Source organism: Moschus berezovskii, chromosome 25, assembly GCF_049115385.1.
Source record: "Moschus berezovskii isolate FMDL1 chromosome 25, NW_MosBer_1.0, whole genome shotgun sequence".
In the NCBI taxonomy this organism is placed as follows: domain Eukaryota; kingdom Metazoa; phylum Chordata; class Mammalia; order Artiodactyla; family Moschidae; genus Moschus; species Moschus berezovskii.
In genome coordinates this window covers 3511226-3529503 of record NC_142484.1, presented here as the reverse complement: position 1 = coordinate 3529503, position 18278 = coordinate 3511226, and the positions used below count along the sequence as shown (strand labels likewise).

The window sequence follows — 18278 nt, the reverse complement described above, 5'->3', positions numbered from 1 at the left end:
CTGTGCCAAATCACAGATGCTACCCTTCTTCCCTGCCCACCAAGCCCTCTCAGCTAAGCGAGCCTTCAGCCCCTGGCCGCTCCTGTGTGGTCAGGGCAACCTCAAGGACGTGTCCCTGAGCTGTGGTGACCCCCCAGAATGGCAGCTCTCCAGCACCGGGTACCATCCTTGTCACGAGCCATGCAGCGGCTAGGCCCGGGGCCCACGTGGCTCTGCGCGCCCTCCCTAGGCCATGCCCCAGGGCCCAGTGGACACAGCCCTGTCCCTTGTGGTCCTCTCGAGAAGGCCCTAGTAAGCCCCACGCCCTGGCCTGTAGCCCGCCAGCCCACTGCTGTCTGCACCTGCCCCCGGGGCCACGGCCTTCTGGACCGAGCCACGCGCGAGAGGAAAGACCTCGCGGGCACCCTAGACCGCAGGGGTCTGCTTACCTTTATCCACTAGTGAGAGGCCCAAAAATTCAAAACAAAACAATGTTAGACGAACCAAGAGAGAGGAGGCCCAACGGCAAAGCTCCCCCAAGCCCAGGAGGGACGCAGGGGGCCAGCGTGGGAGACCACGCTCAGGTAGGCTTCCTGACACCCTCCTGGGTGCTGGGGCTGGGAGAAGGGCAAGCGGGAAAGCGGGGGGGACCATGCACAGGCTGGGGCTCTGTGAGGCCAGCCTGCAGGCGTGCGGGGCGCTGGGCCAGGGCAGACGGGAGCCGACACTTACCGAGCTCCTCCAGTTCCGAGGTCATGGACTTGGAGCGCAGGGTGAGGGCCGTGGTTGGAGCTCGCTTTGGAGGTGGAGGAGCTGGGGGGGTCGGGTGGGAGAGATGGAGGTAAGAGCCTGGTCCCGGGATGCTGCTCTTGCTCGCCCTTCCAGAAGGGTCAGGAGGGCCCTGATCTGCTGGGAAGACTTAGACGGAGCCTTGCCCCGAGACGGGGAGCCGGCAGTGGTCACGGGAAGTGCTGGAAGTTCTCACATGTGTCTCCAGCCTCCTTTTGTCTGGTCTGCTCCTGGCCCCCCTCTGCAGGCCTCACTAAGGCCCGGTGTCCCCCAGCTATGACCGCTCTTGGGGAGGCGGGGTGGGCCCTCGGACCTCTGCCATCCCCGGGCCTAGGCCGTGAGCTGCTGCAGTGGCCAATGCAAGTGTTTGGAGCGCGAGCCCCAGGCCCCCATCTGTCTGCTGAGCACAGCCGGGCCTGAGGCACCCTTTCCGACTTGTTTCCTGCTCTCAGTGGGGGACTGGGAGCCCTGAAGAGGGTGAGCGATGGGGCACCCTGCAGGTTCCTGAGCCCAGGGGACAGGGAGACGGCCCCCCGCCCCGCTCTGGGGGCAGGCACCTTTCTTCCGGGCGGTGTCATCCGGGTCCAGACTCCTGGTCACCGTGACCACCTTGAGGACCAGGTGGTTCCCTCCCTGGCGGATCATGGTCACCACCTGCCGGTGGCCGACCTTGACGACGTTCTCGTTGTTCACCTGAGGGGAGAGAGGCTGGCGGTGAGCTTGGGGGAGCACGGCGCCCGGCGGGAGGGGCTGCACGCGGGCGGACCCTGAGGGAGCCAGGGGTGTCCTCGGGGAAGCCGGGAGGGTGAGACCGGGCCTCCAGCTGGGCGCCAGCCAGGGCTGCTTTCCTGGAGTGAACGTCCCCGCAGCTGCCGGGGGCCAGCTTCACGCTGAAGCCCAGCACAGGCTCCCTGCCCAGCGGGCCTTCCATGTGCGCAGTCAGGAGGGAACACGACACTTGGCCGCCTCGTCCCTCGCCCGGACACCATCGTTTCCTCCAGGCACTCCCTCCTTCCTCCGCTCTGGTCCAGAGGCCAGAAAAGGCAGGCAGCTTGGCTGGGGAGGTGCTAAGGCCAATGGGAGGGACACTCTGTTCCTTGGAGGGACAACCACTCCCGGGACCCTGAGCCTAGGGTCACCAGGACCACCTTGGCCGACACGCCGTCCATCAGAGCCCCCTCGGCCGTGAGCTCCTGGTGCTGATCACAGCCTGTTCGTGCCCTCTGACCCCCATCCATTCCTGCTAGGATAGCACTCGCGGCACGAAGGCACACAGGCCCCCAGCGACGTCCGGTGGGCCGGTGGGGCCTGAGCTCCCCCGCACTGGGCACCTCCAAGGGCTCAGCCGGGCTGCAGGTCCCTGTGCCCACCACCCGCCACCTCTCCTGAGCCCACTGCTGAGAGGAAGGCGTACCCAGCTCAGAGCGGGGGGCCGAGCTGCCCCTGAACCACCTCCCCTGATCTCCAGCGCTCAGGCTCCACGCCTCCAGCCCGGCCCCCTCCCCGATGCCCCCGGCACCGACACACCACCCAGGTGGGCTCTGTCCCCTGATGTCCCCTCCCCGATAGGTCCTGGTGTGAGCGCTGGGCACGGAGGGTGAAGCCTGTGAGCACCGCCCCGGCGATCAAGGAGTAAGAAGCACCCCCTGCGACTGCCCGGCCCCGTTTTGCTCTGCTTCTCGGTCTGCTGTGGATTCCTTCGACGCGGTCAGGGCAGAGGAGCCACAGCGTCGCCAGCGTGGTGCGCCTTCGCAGGTGCAACAGACACCCCAGGTGTCTTTATTGCCTGAGCCACCAGGGAATCTGCAAGACCACACTGGATGGGCTTAACAGCAGAACGGACATGACAGAGAAGAGTGAACTTCAATACAGAAATTGAACTTACCCAATATGAAGAGAGAGATTTTCAAAAGTGAACACAGTGTGAAGGACTTCTGGGACGACATCAGAAGGTCTAAGATGATGAGCCCTAGAGGCCCAGAAGGGGAGAAAGTCAAGAGTCCCAGAAGAGGGAGAAAGAGAAAAAATGATGGCTGAAAAGTTCCCCAGCTGGGTGAAGGACAATAATGTACAGATTCAAGAAGCCCAGTGATTCCCAAAAAGGATAAATATAAAAAGTCAGGCCTAGGCACGTTACAGTCAATCCGCCAAAAGCCAAAGATAACACGAAATCTTATTAAAGCAGGCAGAGGAGGACACGTTATTTACACAGGAACTGTGTGGACCTCACATCGGAAACTACAGAGACAAGAGTCTGGGACAACATTTTAGACCTGTGAAAAAATAACTGTCAACCTAGAATTCTGTAACCACTTGAAAATATAAAGAATGGGGGCACAGTAAGGACCTTTGCGAATCAATGACAACCAACAGAAGCTGCTGCCAGCTGGCTTGCACTGCAGACAAAGGTAAAGGAAGCTCTCTAAGCTGCAGGAAATGATGCTGCATCGCTAGAAGGCCTGAAGATACCAGAAATGATAAATACCTGGGCAAAATACGAAGCGTTATTCGATCCTTATTAAACAGATGCGACTGTTTCAGGCAGAAACGATACTGTTCTGTGGGGTTTCTAACGTGGGCAGATGAGTCTCTAAGGCTGTCAGGCTTTCATGCTTCATGTGAGGCGTACGCTATGAATTCTGGGCGGATGGAAACAGTTGATACGCACACTCCAATCCCAGAGCCACCACCGAAGAGGGTGGAAAGCGACGGAGCTCAACGCAGAAAAGTGGGGCTTTGAAAGCAGTCAGATAACCCAAAAGAAAGCGGGAAAGGGAGGAGAGCTGGAGGGACACGGAAGGCAAGCTGCTATGCCTGCGCTGAACAGCATCAGAAATTAATGCAGTAAGACTCCAGATGAAAAGCAGACATTGTTTAAAAAAAAAACACCATGAAAAAGAAGGGCCCAAATATGCTGCTGGCGCACTCAACACAGGTTGAAAGGAAATAAGTGGAAAAAAATTCCCATAGACGGAGTGGCTACATTAATATCTCACAAAGTAGACTTCGTCCACTTCGAAAAGTGTTTTGGCAATTCCTCAAAAAGTTAAACACAGAGCTTATGATACGATCCAGAAACTCCAGGCCTTGTATATGGCCAAGAGAACTGAAAACATAATCACACAAATACCTGTACACGAAAGCTCATAACAGCATTATCCACAGTAGCCAAATGGGCTGGAGGAACGAGCTCCTCAGTTTTCAGGAGACTCCTCTTTGGAGTGACACAGCGTTCCCCAATGAGGCAGGCGATGATGGCTGCGCAGCTCTGAATATGCTAAAATCCACTGGGCTGTGTAATTCAAGAGGTTGAAATTTTATGGTATGTAATTTATATATCACCAAAGCTGGGGAAAAAACAGACTTAAGGAAAAAAGCATTTCCAGAAATAAAGAGGGGTAGTTCACAATGATACAAGAGGTCATTCACAAGGAGGACGCAACAGTCATAAACGTTCCCGCACGTAGGAACACAGCCTCGGTGTGATGGAGCCCAGTTTCATGAATGAAAGAAACAGGCAGCTCTTCAAACACAGTCGGAAACTTTAATACCCTTTCCTCAAATTGATGAAACAGACAAAAACGTTTAAAAAGCCTGCCCCCCACCCCCGCCCAGAGAAGAGAAGGTATTTTCTTGGTCCGGGTTTTCTGGACTTTGATGACGTGCCTTGGTCTGTGTGTTTTCATCTCTCATACTGGGTACTCACCAATCCCTTTCCATCAAGAACTTGCACCCCTCCATTCTAGAACGTTTCCTTCAATTATTTCCTGAACATTTCTTTCATTTTCTCTTTGAGGTACCTTTATTTAGCACACACTGGACCTTCTAAATTATCTCTCCAACTTTCCACATCTTTCTCTTTCTGGAAGATTCTTTTTCAATTTATTTTTCAATCTATCAATGTTCACATCTGCTATAATATTTTTTAATTCCAAGAGCTCTTTTGTTCTCTGTTACTTTATAAAGGAGCATTTTGTTCTTAAAAGATGCAATATCTTTTATCTCACTGATCATATTAATAATATCTTTTCACGACCTCATTCTCCCTGCATAATCTGTTTCCTCTTTTTCTTCCCTTCACAATGTATTTGTTTTGGGCTTTGTCTTTCATATTAATTGTCTTTCACATTTCACCAAGGTCTGGTGCTCCTTGACAGGAAGCTCATATTTAAGGGAACGCCGCCCCCCTGCCCCCGCCCCGCCAAAGACCTGACTCTGTCCTAGCCAGTTATTTTGTGAATACTGACAAACTGATCCTAAACTTTACATGGAAAGGCAAAAGACCCAAAATAGCTAATGCAGTATTGAAGAAGTACAAAGTCAGGTGCCTGACACTGCCTGACTTCAAGTCTTACTATAAAACTTCACCAATCAAGTACTGGTCAAAGAACAGACAAATAGATCCATGGAATAGAAGAGAGAGCCCAAAAATAGACCCACACAAATACAGTAAGTGATCTCTGACAAAGGAGCAAAGGCAACTCAGTGGACAAAAGATCGTCTTTTCAACAATGGTGCTGGAACAATGGGACACCCACATGCAGAAAAAGAAGAATCTAGACACAGACCTTACCTTACACCTTTCGCAAAAATTAACCTCAAACGTGTCACAGACCTAAACGTAAAGCAAAGAATGATAAAACTTCTGGAAAATAATGTAAAAGAAAACCTAGGTGACCTTGAATTTAGCAACGACTTCTGAGATAAGACAGCAAAAGCACTCTCCATGAAAGAAGAATTGATAAACAAGACCTCATTAAAACGAAAAACTGCAAAATACACCGTGAAGGGAAGGCAAACCAGATATGGGGAGGGGATTTTTGCAGAACACGAATCAGATAAAGGACTGGCATCCAGACTCCACAAAGAGCTTAACCCAAATGAAAGCCAGGCAAAGTGTCCGGACATCTCCCCAAAGAGGACACACAGACGATCAACGTCATGTGTCACTGCCAAGTTGCTCACTTGTGTCCAACTCCTTGCGACGGCGCGGACTGCAGTCTGCCAGGCTCCTCAGTCCACGGGCTTCTCCAGGCACGATCACTGGAGTGGGCTGCCATTTCCTTCTCCAATCATATGTCATTCAGTTCCGTTCAGTTCAGTCGCTCAGTCGTGTCCGACTCTCCGCGACCCCATGAATCACAGCACGCCAGGCCTCCCTGTCCATCACCAACTCCCGGAGTTCACTCAAACTCATGTCCACAGAGTCGGTGATACCACCCAGCCATCTCATTCTCTGTCGTCCCCTTCTCCTCCCGCCCCCAATCCTTCCTAGCATCACTCTTTTCCAGTGAGTCAACTCGTCGCATGAGGTGGCCAAAGTATTGCAGTTTCAGCTTTAGCATCAGTCCTTCCAATGAACACCCAGGATCAATCTCCTTTAGAATGGACTGGTTGGATCTCCTTGCAGTTCAAGAGTCTTCTCCAGCACCACAGTTCAAAAGCATCAATTCTTCGGCGATCCGCTTTCTTCATAGTCCAACTCGCACATCCATACATTAGGGAAATGCAAATTAAAACAACAATGAGATACCAGTATATACCTACTTGAATGGCCAAAGTCCAGAACACTGACACCAGCAAATACTGGCAAGATATGAAGCAACAGGAACTCTCCTTGCTGGTCTAAGTGCTAAAAGGAACAGCTGTTTGGCAGACAGTTTGGCAGTGATTCATAAAACTAAACATACTGTTACCATATGACCCAGCAGTCAGGCTCCTTGGTGAGCATTCACCCAAATAAGCTGAAATTCCTGCCCACGCAAGACCCTGGATGTGGACATTTACAGCAGCTTTATTCACAGACGCCAAAACTTACACACAACCAAGAAGTCTTTAAGTAGGTGAGCGGATGAATAAACTGGTACCTCCCGACAGTGGATTGTTACACAGCGATAAAAAGAAACGGGCTCTCAAGCCCTGAGAGACGCGGAGGAACCTTCAGGGCCCCTGCGAAGTGAAGGAAGCCAGTCTGTAAAGGCTGCATGCTGCATGAGGCCAAGACTGTGGAGGCCACAAAGAGATCAGGGGCTGCCAGTGCTCGGGAGGAGGGAGGGAGACACAGGCGGAGCTCAGGGGATGTTCAGAGCCATGACACAGTTCCTCTTACAGGACTGCAATGGCGACATCTGTCCAAACCCAGAGAATGTACTGGGGAAGAAGGACACCTAACGTAAACGTCAGTTCATAATGACGTGTCAGTATTGCATCAGTGCTGGTTCGCCAACTGTAACATTGCACCACGTCGGACCAAGATGTTGAAAATACAGAAACGGGCAGGTGAGGAGCAGAGAGGGGGTAGGGGGCTCTGCGCTTTTGCTGTTTCCCCTCTAAATTCAAAACCTGCTGAAAATAGAAGTAGAGTCACTGATGTAGAAAACAAACAGGCTTACCCGGGGGTGAAGAGGGGAGGGATACATTGGGAGACGGTGATTGACAAATACCCAGTACTATACTGGAGTGGGGTGCCAGGCCCTCCTCCAGGGGATCTTCCCAACCCGTGGATCAAACCCAGGTCTCCCGCATTGCAGGTGGATTCTTTACTGTCTGAGCCACCAGGGAAGCCCATGCGTTAGATCACTAATAAGGACCTACTGTCCAGCACAGGGAACTCTGCTCAACACTCTGTAATAGCCTATGTGGGAAGAGAATCTTAAGCGTGGAGACATGTATCTGTATAACTGACTCATTTTGCTGTACACCTGGAACTGTTACAATGGTGCAAATCAACTATACTCCAATAATTTCTTTAAAGAAAATATTGCTCGGAGAAATAGCCTCTTAATTAAAAAGGAAGCTCATTTCTACAGTTTCTATTATGGAATGTTGTCCCACGAGTAAGCAAGAGCAGAGACTGGTCTTCCGTATCACCGAGGCCTCGTCAGCCAGTGGCAGCGTAATCGGGTGGGCGGTTCCGGTGCCTGCAAGCCGCCCCCTCACCCTCACAGGTCCTCCTGGCACGAGCCCCAGCCTCCTCACCCTCCTGAGAGCAGTCCGGGCAGCTCTGTGTGAAAAGACAAGGTCTCGTGCTGAAAGCACAGCCACAACACTGCTATCACACCTAAACGGTAGCCCTCATCCCTCGGGTCAGGAAGGACCCCATCACAGCTGGAGGTCTGCCCAGCTGTCTCCTAAATGTCCCCAAGACGACCGCCGCTTCACTGGGAGCAGGAGCAGAACACGAGCCGCACGCTGTGCCGGCTGGCGCGACCACGAAGCCTTTTTCACTCTGCCGCCTCCCCCGCTCCTTGTTTATTCCCTCCCGTCCACTTGCTGATGCAGGGAAGCCGTCCCCGCTCGTGGTTTCGCTGACCGTGGGCCTGTCTTCCGTGTGTCCGTCCTTTGTGGGCTGGAGGCTGGGACCCGCTTCAGGTCTGCTTTGTGCCAGGCGGACGTCACAGGTGGGGCTGTGTGCCCCCGTCGGAGCCCCCGTGTGTCGGCTCGAGGCTTTCTGGGATGTTAAGACTTACGGATGGGTTTGCACATGGTCAGCCTGATCCACACCCCGTTAGTTGGTCAGTAACATTTCTAGCAGCCGCCCACGGTCACTGCCTGGATCATTTACTGCCCAGGGGCTGCAAAATGGTGATATTCTACTTAGGGTGTTTCCTTCTCCATTTATCATTTGGAATAATCTGTAAAGAGAAACTTCCCCTTCTCAACTGTTTGACTGCCCTGAGGGACAGTTTCCTTGAGAAGGGCAAGATGCATGCTTCGCTCTTTCTGTTTGCCAGTTTTCTGAGTAATGAACTTGTTCCTTCAGGTGACCCATTCTCACTGTGGAGAACAGCATGAAGAGTCCTTAAAAACCTAAAAACCATCACGTGGCCCTGCAGGCTTGCTGCAGGGGATATACCTGGAGAAAACCATAATCCAAAGAGACATTCCCCCAGTGCTCACTGCAGCAGCACTCACAGCAGCCACGACGGAAGCGGCCTGCGTGTCCACTGACGGATGGATGGATCAAGAAGGTGCGGTGCGTAGGCACACACAGCGGGCGTTACTCAGCCATAAGAGAACGAAACAATGCCGTCTGCAGCAGCTCGGGCAGACCTAGAGACCGTCATGCTAAGGGAATTACGTAGGTCAGACAGAGCCAAGCTCCGAATGACAGCACTCATATGTGCAACCTAATTAAAAAATGAAACTAACGAACTTATCACCTACAGAAACAGACTACAGGTCTCTAAAGCAAACTCACGGTCACCACAGGGAAACACGGGGCTGGGGGCGGAAATCAGAAGCTTGTGCTAAACACACACACACACACACACACTGCACACGCACACTGCGCGCACACACACTGCTATACACAAGACAGATATCCACTGCGCGCGCGCGCGCACACACACACACACTGCTATACACAAGACATATCCACTGCGCGCGCGCGCACACACACACACACACACTGCTATTGCTATTGCTATTGCTAAGTCACTTCAGTCGTGTCCGACTCTGTGCGACCCCATAGACAGAAGCCCACCAGGCTCCCCCGTCCCTGGGATTCTCCAGGCAAGACATATCCACTGCACACACACACACACATATACACACACTGCGCACTGCTATACACAAGACAGATATCCACTGCACACGCACACACACACACACACTCACACACACTCTGCTATACACAAGACAGATATCCAACAAGGACCTACTGTGAGACCTGGCACTGAGAACTCTACTCAATACTCCGTGACGACCAACATGGGAACAGAGGCTGAAAAGGAACGTATGCACGTGAACTAAACCACTTGACAGCACACCTGAAGCTAACACACGCTGTGGATCAACTACACTCCAGCCGAAATGTAAAAAGAAAGCGATCTATTCTCTAAAAACTATGAATTCAGGGCTGTTTAACAAAAACGTATTTAATACATCTGAATCCATTGCAATTACTATGTTTTGTGTTTAAACACACTTTTGATTTTAGAATGGTTTTAGATTTAGAGAAAAACTGTGATGATAGAGCAGGGAATCCCTCGCCCCTGACCCCGTCTCCCCTGTTACAAACACGTTATCTAAAGATGGTACCTTTGTCACCATCAGTTGACCAATACTGATATACTGTTACTAATTAAAGCCCACATGTAATTCAGATTTCCTTACTTGTTACCCAGCATCCCTTTCCTGCCCCAGGGTCCCACCCAGGGCAACACGTGGCGTTTAGGCTCCTCTGGACTGTGATAGCGCAGACCCGCCTTGCTTTTGATGAGCTGGATGGTTTTGAGTAGCGTCAGGGGTTTGTGGGGTTTCTCCCCAGCGAGGAGGGCAGCAGGTCTGGGGAGGAAGTGCCTCTCCTCCACCTGCTCGGGGCTCCTGGCTGCTGCGGGCACCGCTGCCCCACACACCTGGACGAGGGGAGTGTGCCAGGCTGGTCTCTCTCTTGAGCCCACACTGTCAAGGAGGTCACTGGGCACAGCCACCCCCACAGTGTGGGCCCTGGGCCCCGGCTCTTTGAGGGCTGGACCGTCCACATGCATTTCGGGGATTCTTCTGCCGGGAGCCTGTCGCTTCTCCTCGTGTAGTCCTCGCTCTGCGTGGCGGCTCAGAGCGTCCCAGCTCGTGCCGTCGGGAGCAGCCGTACCCCCGAGGCCTCTGGTCCCCGCGTCCCCGCTTCTGGCCCCATGGGCGGCTCTGGGCTCCTCCCCCTCCCAGGCGCCTCTGTGCCACCTGAGCTCGGGAGGTGTGTCTAAGTCACTCCTGCGCCTCAGCCATGTGACCCTGAGGACCTGCAACACTGCCCCTGCCTGCTGATGAGACGTGTTCAAGGCTCTTTGTGAGTTTACAGATCATTTCAGCTGAGCTTTAGAGTGGCGGGGTTTTCCTTCTTTGATTTTATATTTGTATCTCTTTATCTCTGCTAAAAAAATCTGGGTTCCTGATGACTGAAGCTCCAATACTGTGGCCACCTGATGTGAAGAAATGACTCACTGGAAAAGCCTCTGATGCTGGGAAAGATTGAAGGCGGGAGGAGACGGGGAGGACAGAGGATGAGATGGTTGGATGGCATCACCGACTTGACGGACATGGGTTTGGGTAAGCTCCGGGAGTTGGTGATGGACAGGGAGGCTGGGCGTGCTGCAGTTCAAGCGGTCTCAAAAAGTCGGACATGACTTAGCGACTGAAGAACAGCAAGGTAATGAGTTATTTCCCTGCCCTCTTACCCGTCTGTCTGTCCGTCCATTCGTCCCTCTGTCCCTCCATCTACCTGGCATCCATCTGTCACCTGTCATCTCTGTCATTAGACAGTTTCAGGCGAACATCACCAGTGTTGTCACTAACAATAAGTTACTGAAGAGTAAGGTTTGTGTCACTGTGTGGTGGCACAAACTGGCACCTGAAATAATCTGTTAATGCTGTTAGTTTCATTCGTGGTGATGTTCATTTATATCACTTGGGTTTTAAAAATGTCGACTTAATTGTGAAGCATTCACCCAATTTCATAATCTAATCTACAGCAGTTTGTCCTCAGAAAAGTCTTTTCTCTTCCTGTGCTCTTCCCCGAGGAAACACTAACTTAAAAAACGTTCCTGTATAATACTTTAAGAGAATACGACCTTGTAAAATAAATGTGGTTCTTTTCTTTCTTAACCAGCACATGCAAAAAAACCCCACAACACTTCGGCGTGAGGACTGTCCTCTGGTTACAAAGAAGAAACAAGCACACACCTGTGTGAGCGTAAGTGCGTCCCCACATGCGCGTGTACGAGAGCGTGTACGTGTGTGCGTGTGCACCGCTGTGTCCACTCCTCACCTTCTGGTCACGTGTCTCTCGCGTTCTCTATTCCACGTCACCAGGCGCCCCCAGAGGCAGTGCCTGGCCGTGTGCAGCACCCGCGTCCCCTGGAGACGGGGCGGGGGCACCCAGGTCCAGCCAGATGCAGGAACTGGCAAGGACCTGGGGTGCCAGGCCGTGTGCAGAGACCCTTGGCTCCCTGACGGCCCCCGTGGTCCTCGCCGGTCCCTCCATCTGGCTGGACCCTGGGGACCCGGGTGCTGCTGGGCCTCGGCCTGTGGGGCCCCAAGGGGCGTGTCTGTCTCAGCGAGCTCTCCAGCTGCGGCCCAGGATCCTGCACTCCGGGGCCTCTGAGTCCCTGTGCCCTCAGGCTCCCAAACCGTGCTGCTGCGGCGGCCCCGCACCCTCAGCGTTTGTGCCGCCTGCCGCCCCCCTGCCCCAGGGGAAGGCAGTGCAGGCGCGGCTCTGCACTGGGCCTCACGAGTCAGGCCCCTGAAAGCCCTGCCGCAGCAAAGACGCACACGGGACAGGACCCAAAAGGCACCGGCGGGCAGACCCCTGACTGAGTGGGGCTGCTGCCCAGCCCTCGGGAGACGCTGCAGGCCACGTCCCGCGGGTCTTGGCGGGGGCTGCGAGCACATGCAGGAGCTGGGGCGTGATCACGTCCTCACTTGTCTCCAACCACAGTTTATTCACACCCCAGTCTTGTCTCCTCCTGATTAGAAGGTGATCCCTCTAGACCCGGGCCCCTACCCCAGCTCCAGGCAGGGCCCCGCTTGGGCTCAGACGCAGGCCGGCCGGACCCCTGCTGTGCTCCTTCAAGGATGCCCTGAGCCCCCCCTTGGCCTTCGGGAGTGCATCTATTCCCTCAGCTGTACCTCAGTCGGACCAGGAGATAGGAGGGAGCGAGGCACCGTCCCTCGTCCAGGGTGACTCTGCATTACCCCTCCTGGGACCACTCTGGGAGACGAGAGGGTGCTCCAGCCCCCCAGCGCCCCTCTCAGCAGCCTGGGTTGCCATGGTCCAGCGGCTCCTGCTGGGGGCCTGCTCCAGCCCTGCAGCCCTGTCCCCACTCCCTGTAAAGATGCTGCAGGCGAGACCCTGGGCTGGGAGCAGGCAGCTTCCTTGTCCCGGTGAACCCGAGGACCCAGCGTTCAGCACTGGCTTAGAGCCAGCGGCTTCCTCCCCGCCCTGGCTGAGCATCAAGGTGTGTGGTGGGGCCGCGGACGCATGCCCATGTCCACTCGGGCTGGCGTGCGGCTGTGTACGCCCGTGGAGGGCGTGTCCCCCGCTGGGCCTCACAGCTCCCTGTGCAGCAGGGGCGGGGCCTGCACACCAGCAGGTGAAGGACGACTCCACGTCCTCACGTGAGCGCACACTGAGTGGGCACCAGTGGGGTGTCGCTGAGCTGAGGACCCGCCGCGGTTACATCACTGAACCCCGTGGGCAGTAGGCCAGCAGCCCCCCAGCCTCGCCCCCTGCATGGCCTGGCCTCAGGACCACGCTGGGTGTGACTCTGCCCACCACGGCCGCAGAGAGCCGACCAGCCCAGCTCTCCATGCAGCGCCTCACTGGTCCTGTGCGGATGACATCGTGGGGTGTGTGTCTGATAAGCCGGAAGCAGCAGGCACTCCTGATGCCTTATCCGCAAATGCAAGTGGGGAGGTGAAGCCCAGAAAGGTGCTCTGAGACGCCCTGGAGGCTCTGTGTCGGGTGGGCGGAGGCCTCCACTGCATGGGCTGAGGTGAACGCACACGCACATGCAGGAGGCCCGGCAGCCCTTTTGGAGTCTGGAGGCCGTGTGTGCCACGCTGGAGCATGTGTTCCCCACCCGCCTACAAAGCCCCCTGTGAGGCTGTGGCCGAGTGGGGACCAGGGTGAGAGAGTCGATGGTCCGCAGCAGGTCCCCGGCTGCAGGGCAGGCCACTCGGCCACCATCCAGGGGCCCAGTGATGCTGAGTGTCCAAGCAAAGGGGATGCTCTGAGGAGCGTCTGGCGGGCACAGAGCTTGGGGACCCTGGAGCTGCCTGATGCCCCGCCCTGCATGTGACTTCCTTTGAGAAACACCTGTTGGCTCGTGGGCCTGCCCCAGTGGTGCTGCTGCTTGCCGAGACTCACGTGATCGGGGGGAGGGACCACTTCCATCGGACTTCTCGGTTCGTCCTGAGCCAGTCCCAAACACAGCAGATGACTAAAGGCAAAGGCAGCGGCCTGCCCCGAGGCCAGGGCAGCACCCAGCACGGCCCTCCTGCTCCGTGAGCCCCAGGTCGGCAGCTTGGGGGCGGGCTGGGAGGAGGCCATTTCTCCCTGTTTCCCCACTTCCTGTCCAGAGCATTGGTCACACCATGACAACAGCTAGACAAAGCGGCCTTGGGAGAAACAAAGCGGTTGGGGGTGATGGTGAAGGCACATGGGGCCCCCGGGCAGGACAGAAGGTGGGACATGGAGCTCCCCCCCATCTCTGTGGCCTGGGGGCAGCTGGCTGAAGGGTGTCTCCCTGTGACCTGAGAGCCCTGGCCCTTGGGCTGAAGGGTCCCCGTCCCTGTCCGACTCCAGGGTGTTAGGGAACAGGCATCCGCGCCCCCGGGGGGGTGTGTGTGCTGGCCCGGGGCGCGAGGAGGAGGAATCTCTTTCCTCATGGGACACAGGTTGATACCCCAGGGGCGAGGAGCCACCTGTGCTCCTGAATTTCAGGACCTCCCCTCACCGGGTGGGGGTTGGGAGAGGGCGGGGCTGGGTCCCTCCCCTCCTATAAAGCAGGAGGGAACCCTCGCTTCCAGAACAACCTCAGTGGGGGCCTGAGCCATCTCACCCCGTGCATCCCAGCTCCGTGCCCCTGCCCCCTCCTGCCCCTCCAGGGGCAGCTTCCCCGTGTGCCCCTCCCTGCAGCCCTGCCCGCGCCCCGCCCCCCGCGATGTGCCAACCACCTCCCTCCTCAGCTGCATGCCAGATGTCCCAGGGCCTCAGCTGCCCCAGGGGAGGGATGCTGCTCTGGCCCCTCCTCTGTTTGGGCTCCCCCACCCTCCCAGGACCCCTCGCCTTAAGCCTCCCAAAGAGGGTGCCCAATGGAGACTCTGGTGACACCCCCCCCGACTGGGGACGGGCAGGGGCTGACCCAGGCCCGCTCCTCTGGGGGAGACCCTGCCCGGCCCGGAACAGCCCGAGGGCCCCGGGGAGGGTGTGGGCTCAGGTGGGCCTGACTCAGGTTGGGGAATACTAACGTGGCTGACGTAGGTGGTGTGTTTAAATGAATCGTTTTGCCCTTAACGCAGAAGGGCAGTTGCTACAAAAGGCCCTCCAGCCGCGTCGCCCACGGCACCGACAGGTGTAATTACGGTCGACTCGGGCTTGAAAGGAGTGGCGCTGCTGGTGGAGGCCCTACGGGGGCCTCTGTGCCACCTCACGGCCTCCTGCGTCCCTGCTGTCCCTGAGGAGGGAGTCTGGAGGCACCGGGCGAGCCCGCGGGCTGGGCTGCACCCACCTGCCCCGCCGAGCTGGCTCCTGGGCCAGCGGCCACTCTGCTGGCTCAGGGGTGGTGGCTGCACCACGCTGTCCCCAGGGCCAGGCCAGGCGCCTGAGGACACCGGACTCCAGGATGGAACCTCAGCTTCCTCATCGGCAAAGCGGGGGACTCAGCACCCCAGGGACACGCGGGAACCCCAGTGTCTGTCGCTGTAATCCCCCGGCATAACCAGAGCAGGTTAAGTTCACGCACACATTTCCAGGTTCGTGGCCAGAGAGACACGCTGGGGACCCAGCACACTTGTCCTGCTGCTGTCTCTCCCATCGCCTGGTCTCAAGTAAACGTTCCTGGAACACGGCCGGACTGCACGCCAAAAAGAGCTTGGTGGGGACGCGGGATCGGGTAGTGGAGAAAGGGTGGAGGTTGCTCAAAAATGCACAGAATATCCATACAACCCAGGAACTCCTCTTCTGGGTATGCACCCCAAAGCAGGGACTTGAACAGACCCCATGTGCCAACGTTCGTGGTGTCGTGACTCCCAACAGCTAAATCATGTAAAATGCCCAAGTGTCCACGGATGGATGAAGGGACAAAGGGTGATCCCTCCATACAAGGAATGTCACTCAGCCCTAAAAAGCAAGGAAATTCTGACACCTGCTGCAACGTGGACCAACCCCAAGCACATTCGGCTCGGGGAAAGCAGCCAGATGCCAGAAGAAAACCACTGGGTGATCTGCTCACAGAAGGATCGACATTCATGGGGTGGGGGGCAGGGACGGGGCTGAAGGAGGGAGGGAAGGTGAGTGTCTGCTGGGGGCGGGGCGTCAGTCCGGGGAGATGGAGCGTCCGGGGATGGACGGGGGCATGGGTGCACGACCGTGCAAATGACGCCCAACGCCACTCAACCGGGCACCTAAAGGCGGTGAAGACGTTCAGTTTCACGTTACCTGCATTTGCCACAGTTAAAAAAAAAATGATACATGATCTGAGGTCCGGGAACCAGGTCCCAGCTCCGTGCCCCTCCACTGGTCCCTGGGAGCTGCCCTTTGGGGCACGGTGTCATCTCTAAAACGGGCCAACAGTGGGTGACTTCATAGGGTCCCAGAGGACCAAGGAAATGCACACAAGTGCCTCCCGAGCTTGTGCCAGGGCAGGCAATGGGGTGACCCGTGGCTGATTTCCCATGAATGGACGCCCCTTCCCCTGACTCAGTGGGAGGGTGGGGACCTGGGCAGGCCAGGGTCCCACGGGATAGAGCACAGCTGCAGGCATGAGCGTGAGGCTGAGGTCCCACCTGAGGGGTGGTGGACACTGTACTTCACGCTGGTCCACCCCTGCTGGGGCCAGGACCCCTGGGTGGTGTGACCGGGTGAGAGCTCGGCAGAGGCCTGCACGTCACACGGGGGCTGAAAGCGACTCGTCCACTCTGGCTCACTGGCTGGCTGGTGCCACACTGACCCGAGAGGCTCCTTGGCCCTGCTGTCCACCTGGGTGTCCCATCCCTGTCTTGCAGCCCTGGAAGCCAGGCTGCCCCGCTCCGAATCCTGAGCTTGCACACCCAGGGCAGAGGCTGGCACGGAGCTCCAAGCACTTTCCCTCCTGGGCCTCCTCCCTACAGCTCACGGCACTTGGGCGTGAGGAGGCCCTGCCTGGCAGTGAGAGGCTGCGTTGGCGTTGGCTGAACACACGTTTCCACCTGGGCACTGCTCTCAGGAACATCTCCAGACCATAAGGGGGTGAACACGCTTCTGAGTGTCGGCAGGCAGGGCCGCCCCGGACGGCCATGCAGATTGTGCACTGCACGAGGGTCCCCCCTGGATGGGGCCCCCGCCCAGCCTGCAGTCCACTCATCTTGCTGGGACCCCCTCCAGCAAAGGGTGCCTTTTCCAACCTGCATTGAGGTCGTGGACAACACTGGGGGCCTGTGCGCATTTTCTAAGGGCGAGGGCCACCCGTCCTCATCAGACTCTAAAGTGGGGCCCCACCCAAGAAGAGGTGAAGAGTCCCCCTACGAGGGAGGCAGGCCCAGCCTAACAATCCCTCCGCCCGTACAGTCCACCTCCCACGCTAAACAGTGAGTGCTCGATGGGCATGGATAACCGGCAGCTGCTGTGGAAAGCTATTGGAGGGGCCTTCAAAAGTGAAACACAGGGGCTTCCCTGGCGGCCCTGGTTCCCCCCGGAGCCCGTGAGCTGCAACAGGAGTCACTGCAACGAGAAGCCCACATACCCCAACCAGAGAGGGCCCACAGCAGCGAAGACCCAGCACAGCCAATAAATAAATACCTTAAAAAAGGGGAACACAAGGGACTCTCCCGGCAGCCCAGTGACTTGGGCTCTGTGCTCCCAGTGCCGGGGGCCCAGGTCTGGTCCCAGTCAAGGAACGAGGGCCCACAGGCTGGAACTAAAGAGTCCGCATGCCACAAGTAAGGCCCGGCGCGGCCAAATAAATAAAACGTGGAACACAGAATGACCATACGCCCCAGCGATTACCACCCTGGGTGTGTCCCCCGAAGACGGGAAAAGAGCGGCTGCAACAGGCGTCTGCACACCCACGTCCACAGCAGCATTTTCACAACAGCCAGGTGGCGGAAACACCCTTGTTCAGTAACTAAGTCGTGTCTGACTCTTTGCGACCCCGTGGACGGCAGCACGCCAGGCCTCCCTGTCCATCACCATCTCCGGTGTTTGCTCAAACTCACGTCCATTGAGTCAATGATGCCATCCAACCATCTCATCCTCTGTCGTCCCTTTCTCCTCCTGCCTTCAATCTTTCCCAGCATCAGGGTCTTTTCCAATAAGTCAGCTCTTTGAGTCAGGTGGCCAAAGGATTGGAGCTTCAGCATAATCATGCCTTTAGAGACCCTCTTTCCAAACACAGTCACGTCTGAGGGGCTAGGGGTTCAGGACTGCACATCCTTGTGGAGGACACAGTTCTGCTCCCAGGATCCCAGCACAGTCACGTCCTCACAAGGTCTCTGGGAATTCTCTGGCTCCGGCACAGCTTTGCGTGCCGACCTGTGCTTGGAGCCACCACGACCCCCTGTAGAATGACACAGTGTTTGGCCAACTGCTTTCCTGAGAAGCACAGAACAGAACAGACACCAGGCCCCTGTGAGCACAGGCTGGATCATCTGCCCTGGCGGGCCCCTCATTAAAGGGCCAGCCCGTGGACAGGCCCTCTGAGGACCCCAGTGCTGGGCACACACGCCCTTCACCGGAGAAAGAGATGATGAAGAAAAAGAAAGAAACTGCGGTTGGCATGAGTGATTGGCACATGCCTCTTGGGCTTAAAAACAAA

The 18278-nt window shown here is 56.4% G+C and overlaps 1 protein-coding gene across 9 annotated transcripts in view; it reads right to left on the bottom strand.

Annotated features, from left to right (window-relative positions):
• Window positions 1–18278, bottom strand: part of SHANK2 (SH3 and multiple ankyrin repeat domains 2) — a 563601-nt gene that overhangs the window by 25461 nt on the left and 519862 nt on the right. For all 9 annotated transcript variants that reach the window (XR_008684376.2, XM_055415278.2, XM_055415277.2 and 6 more), the window contains 2 exons: window positions 1326–1461; window positions 712–792 (listed from right to left, as the gene is read on the bottom strand). Coding sequence is in view for 8 of the 9 variants with exons in the window: in XM_055415278.2 (XP_055271253.2) it covers window positions 712–792; window positions 1326–1461 (217 nt within the window). In the remaining variant the exon portion in view is untranslated. The remainder of the gene's footprint in view (window positions 1–711; window positions 793–1325; window positions 1462–18278) is intronic.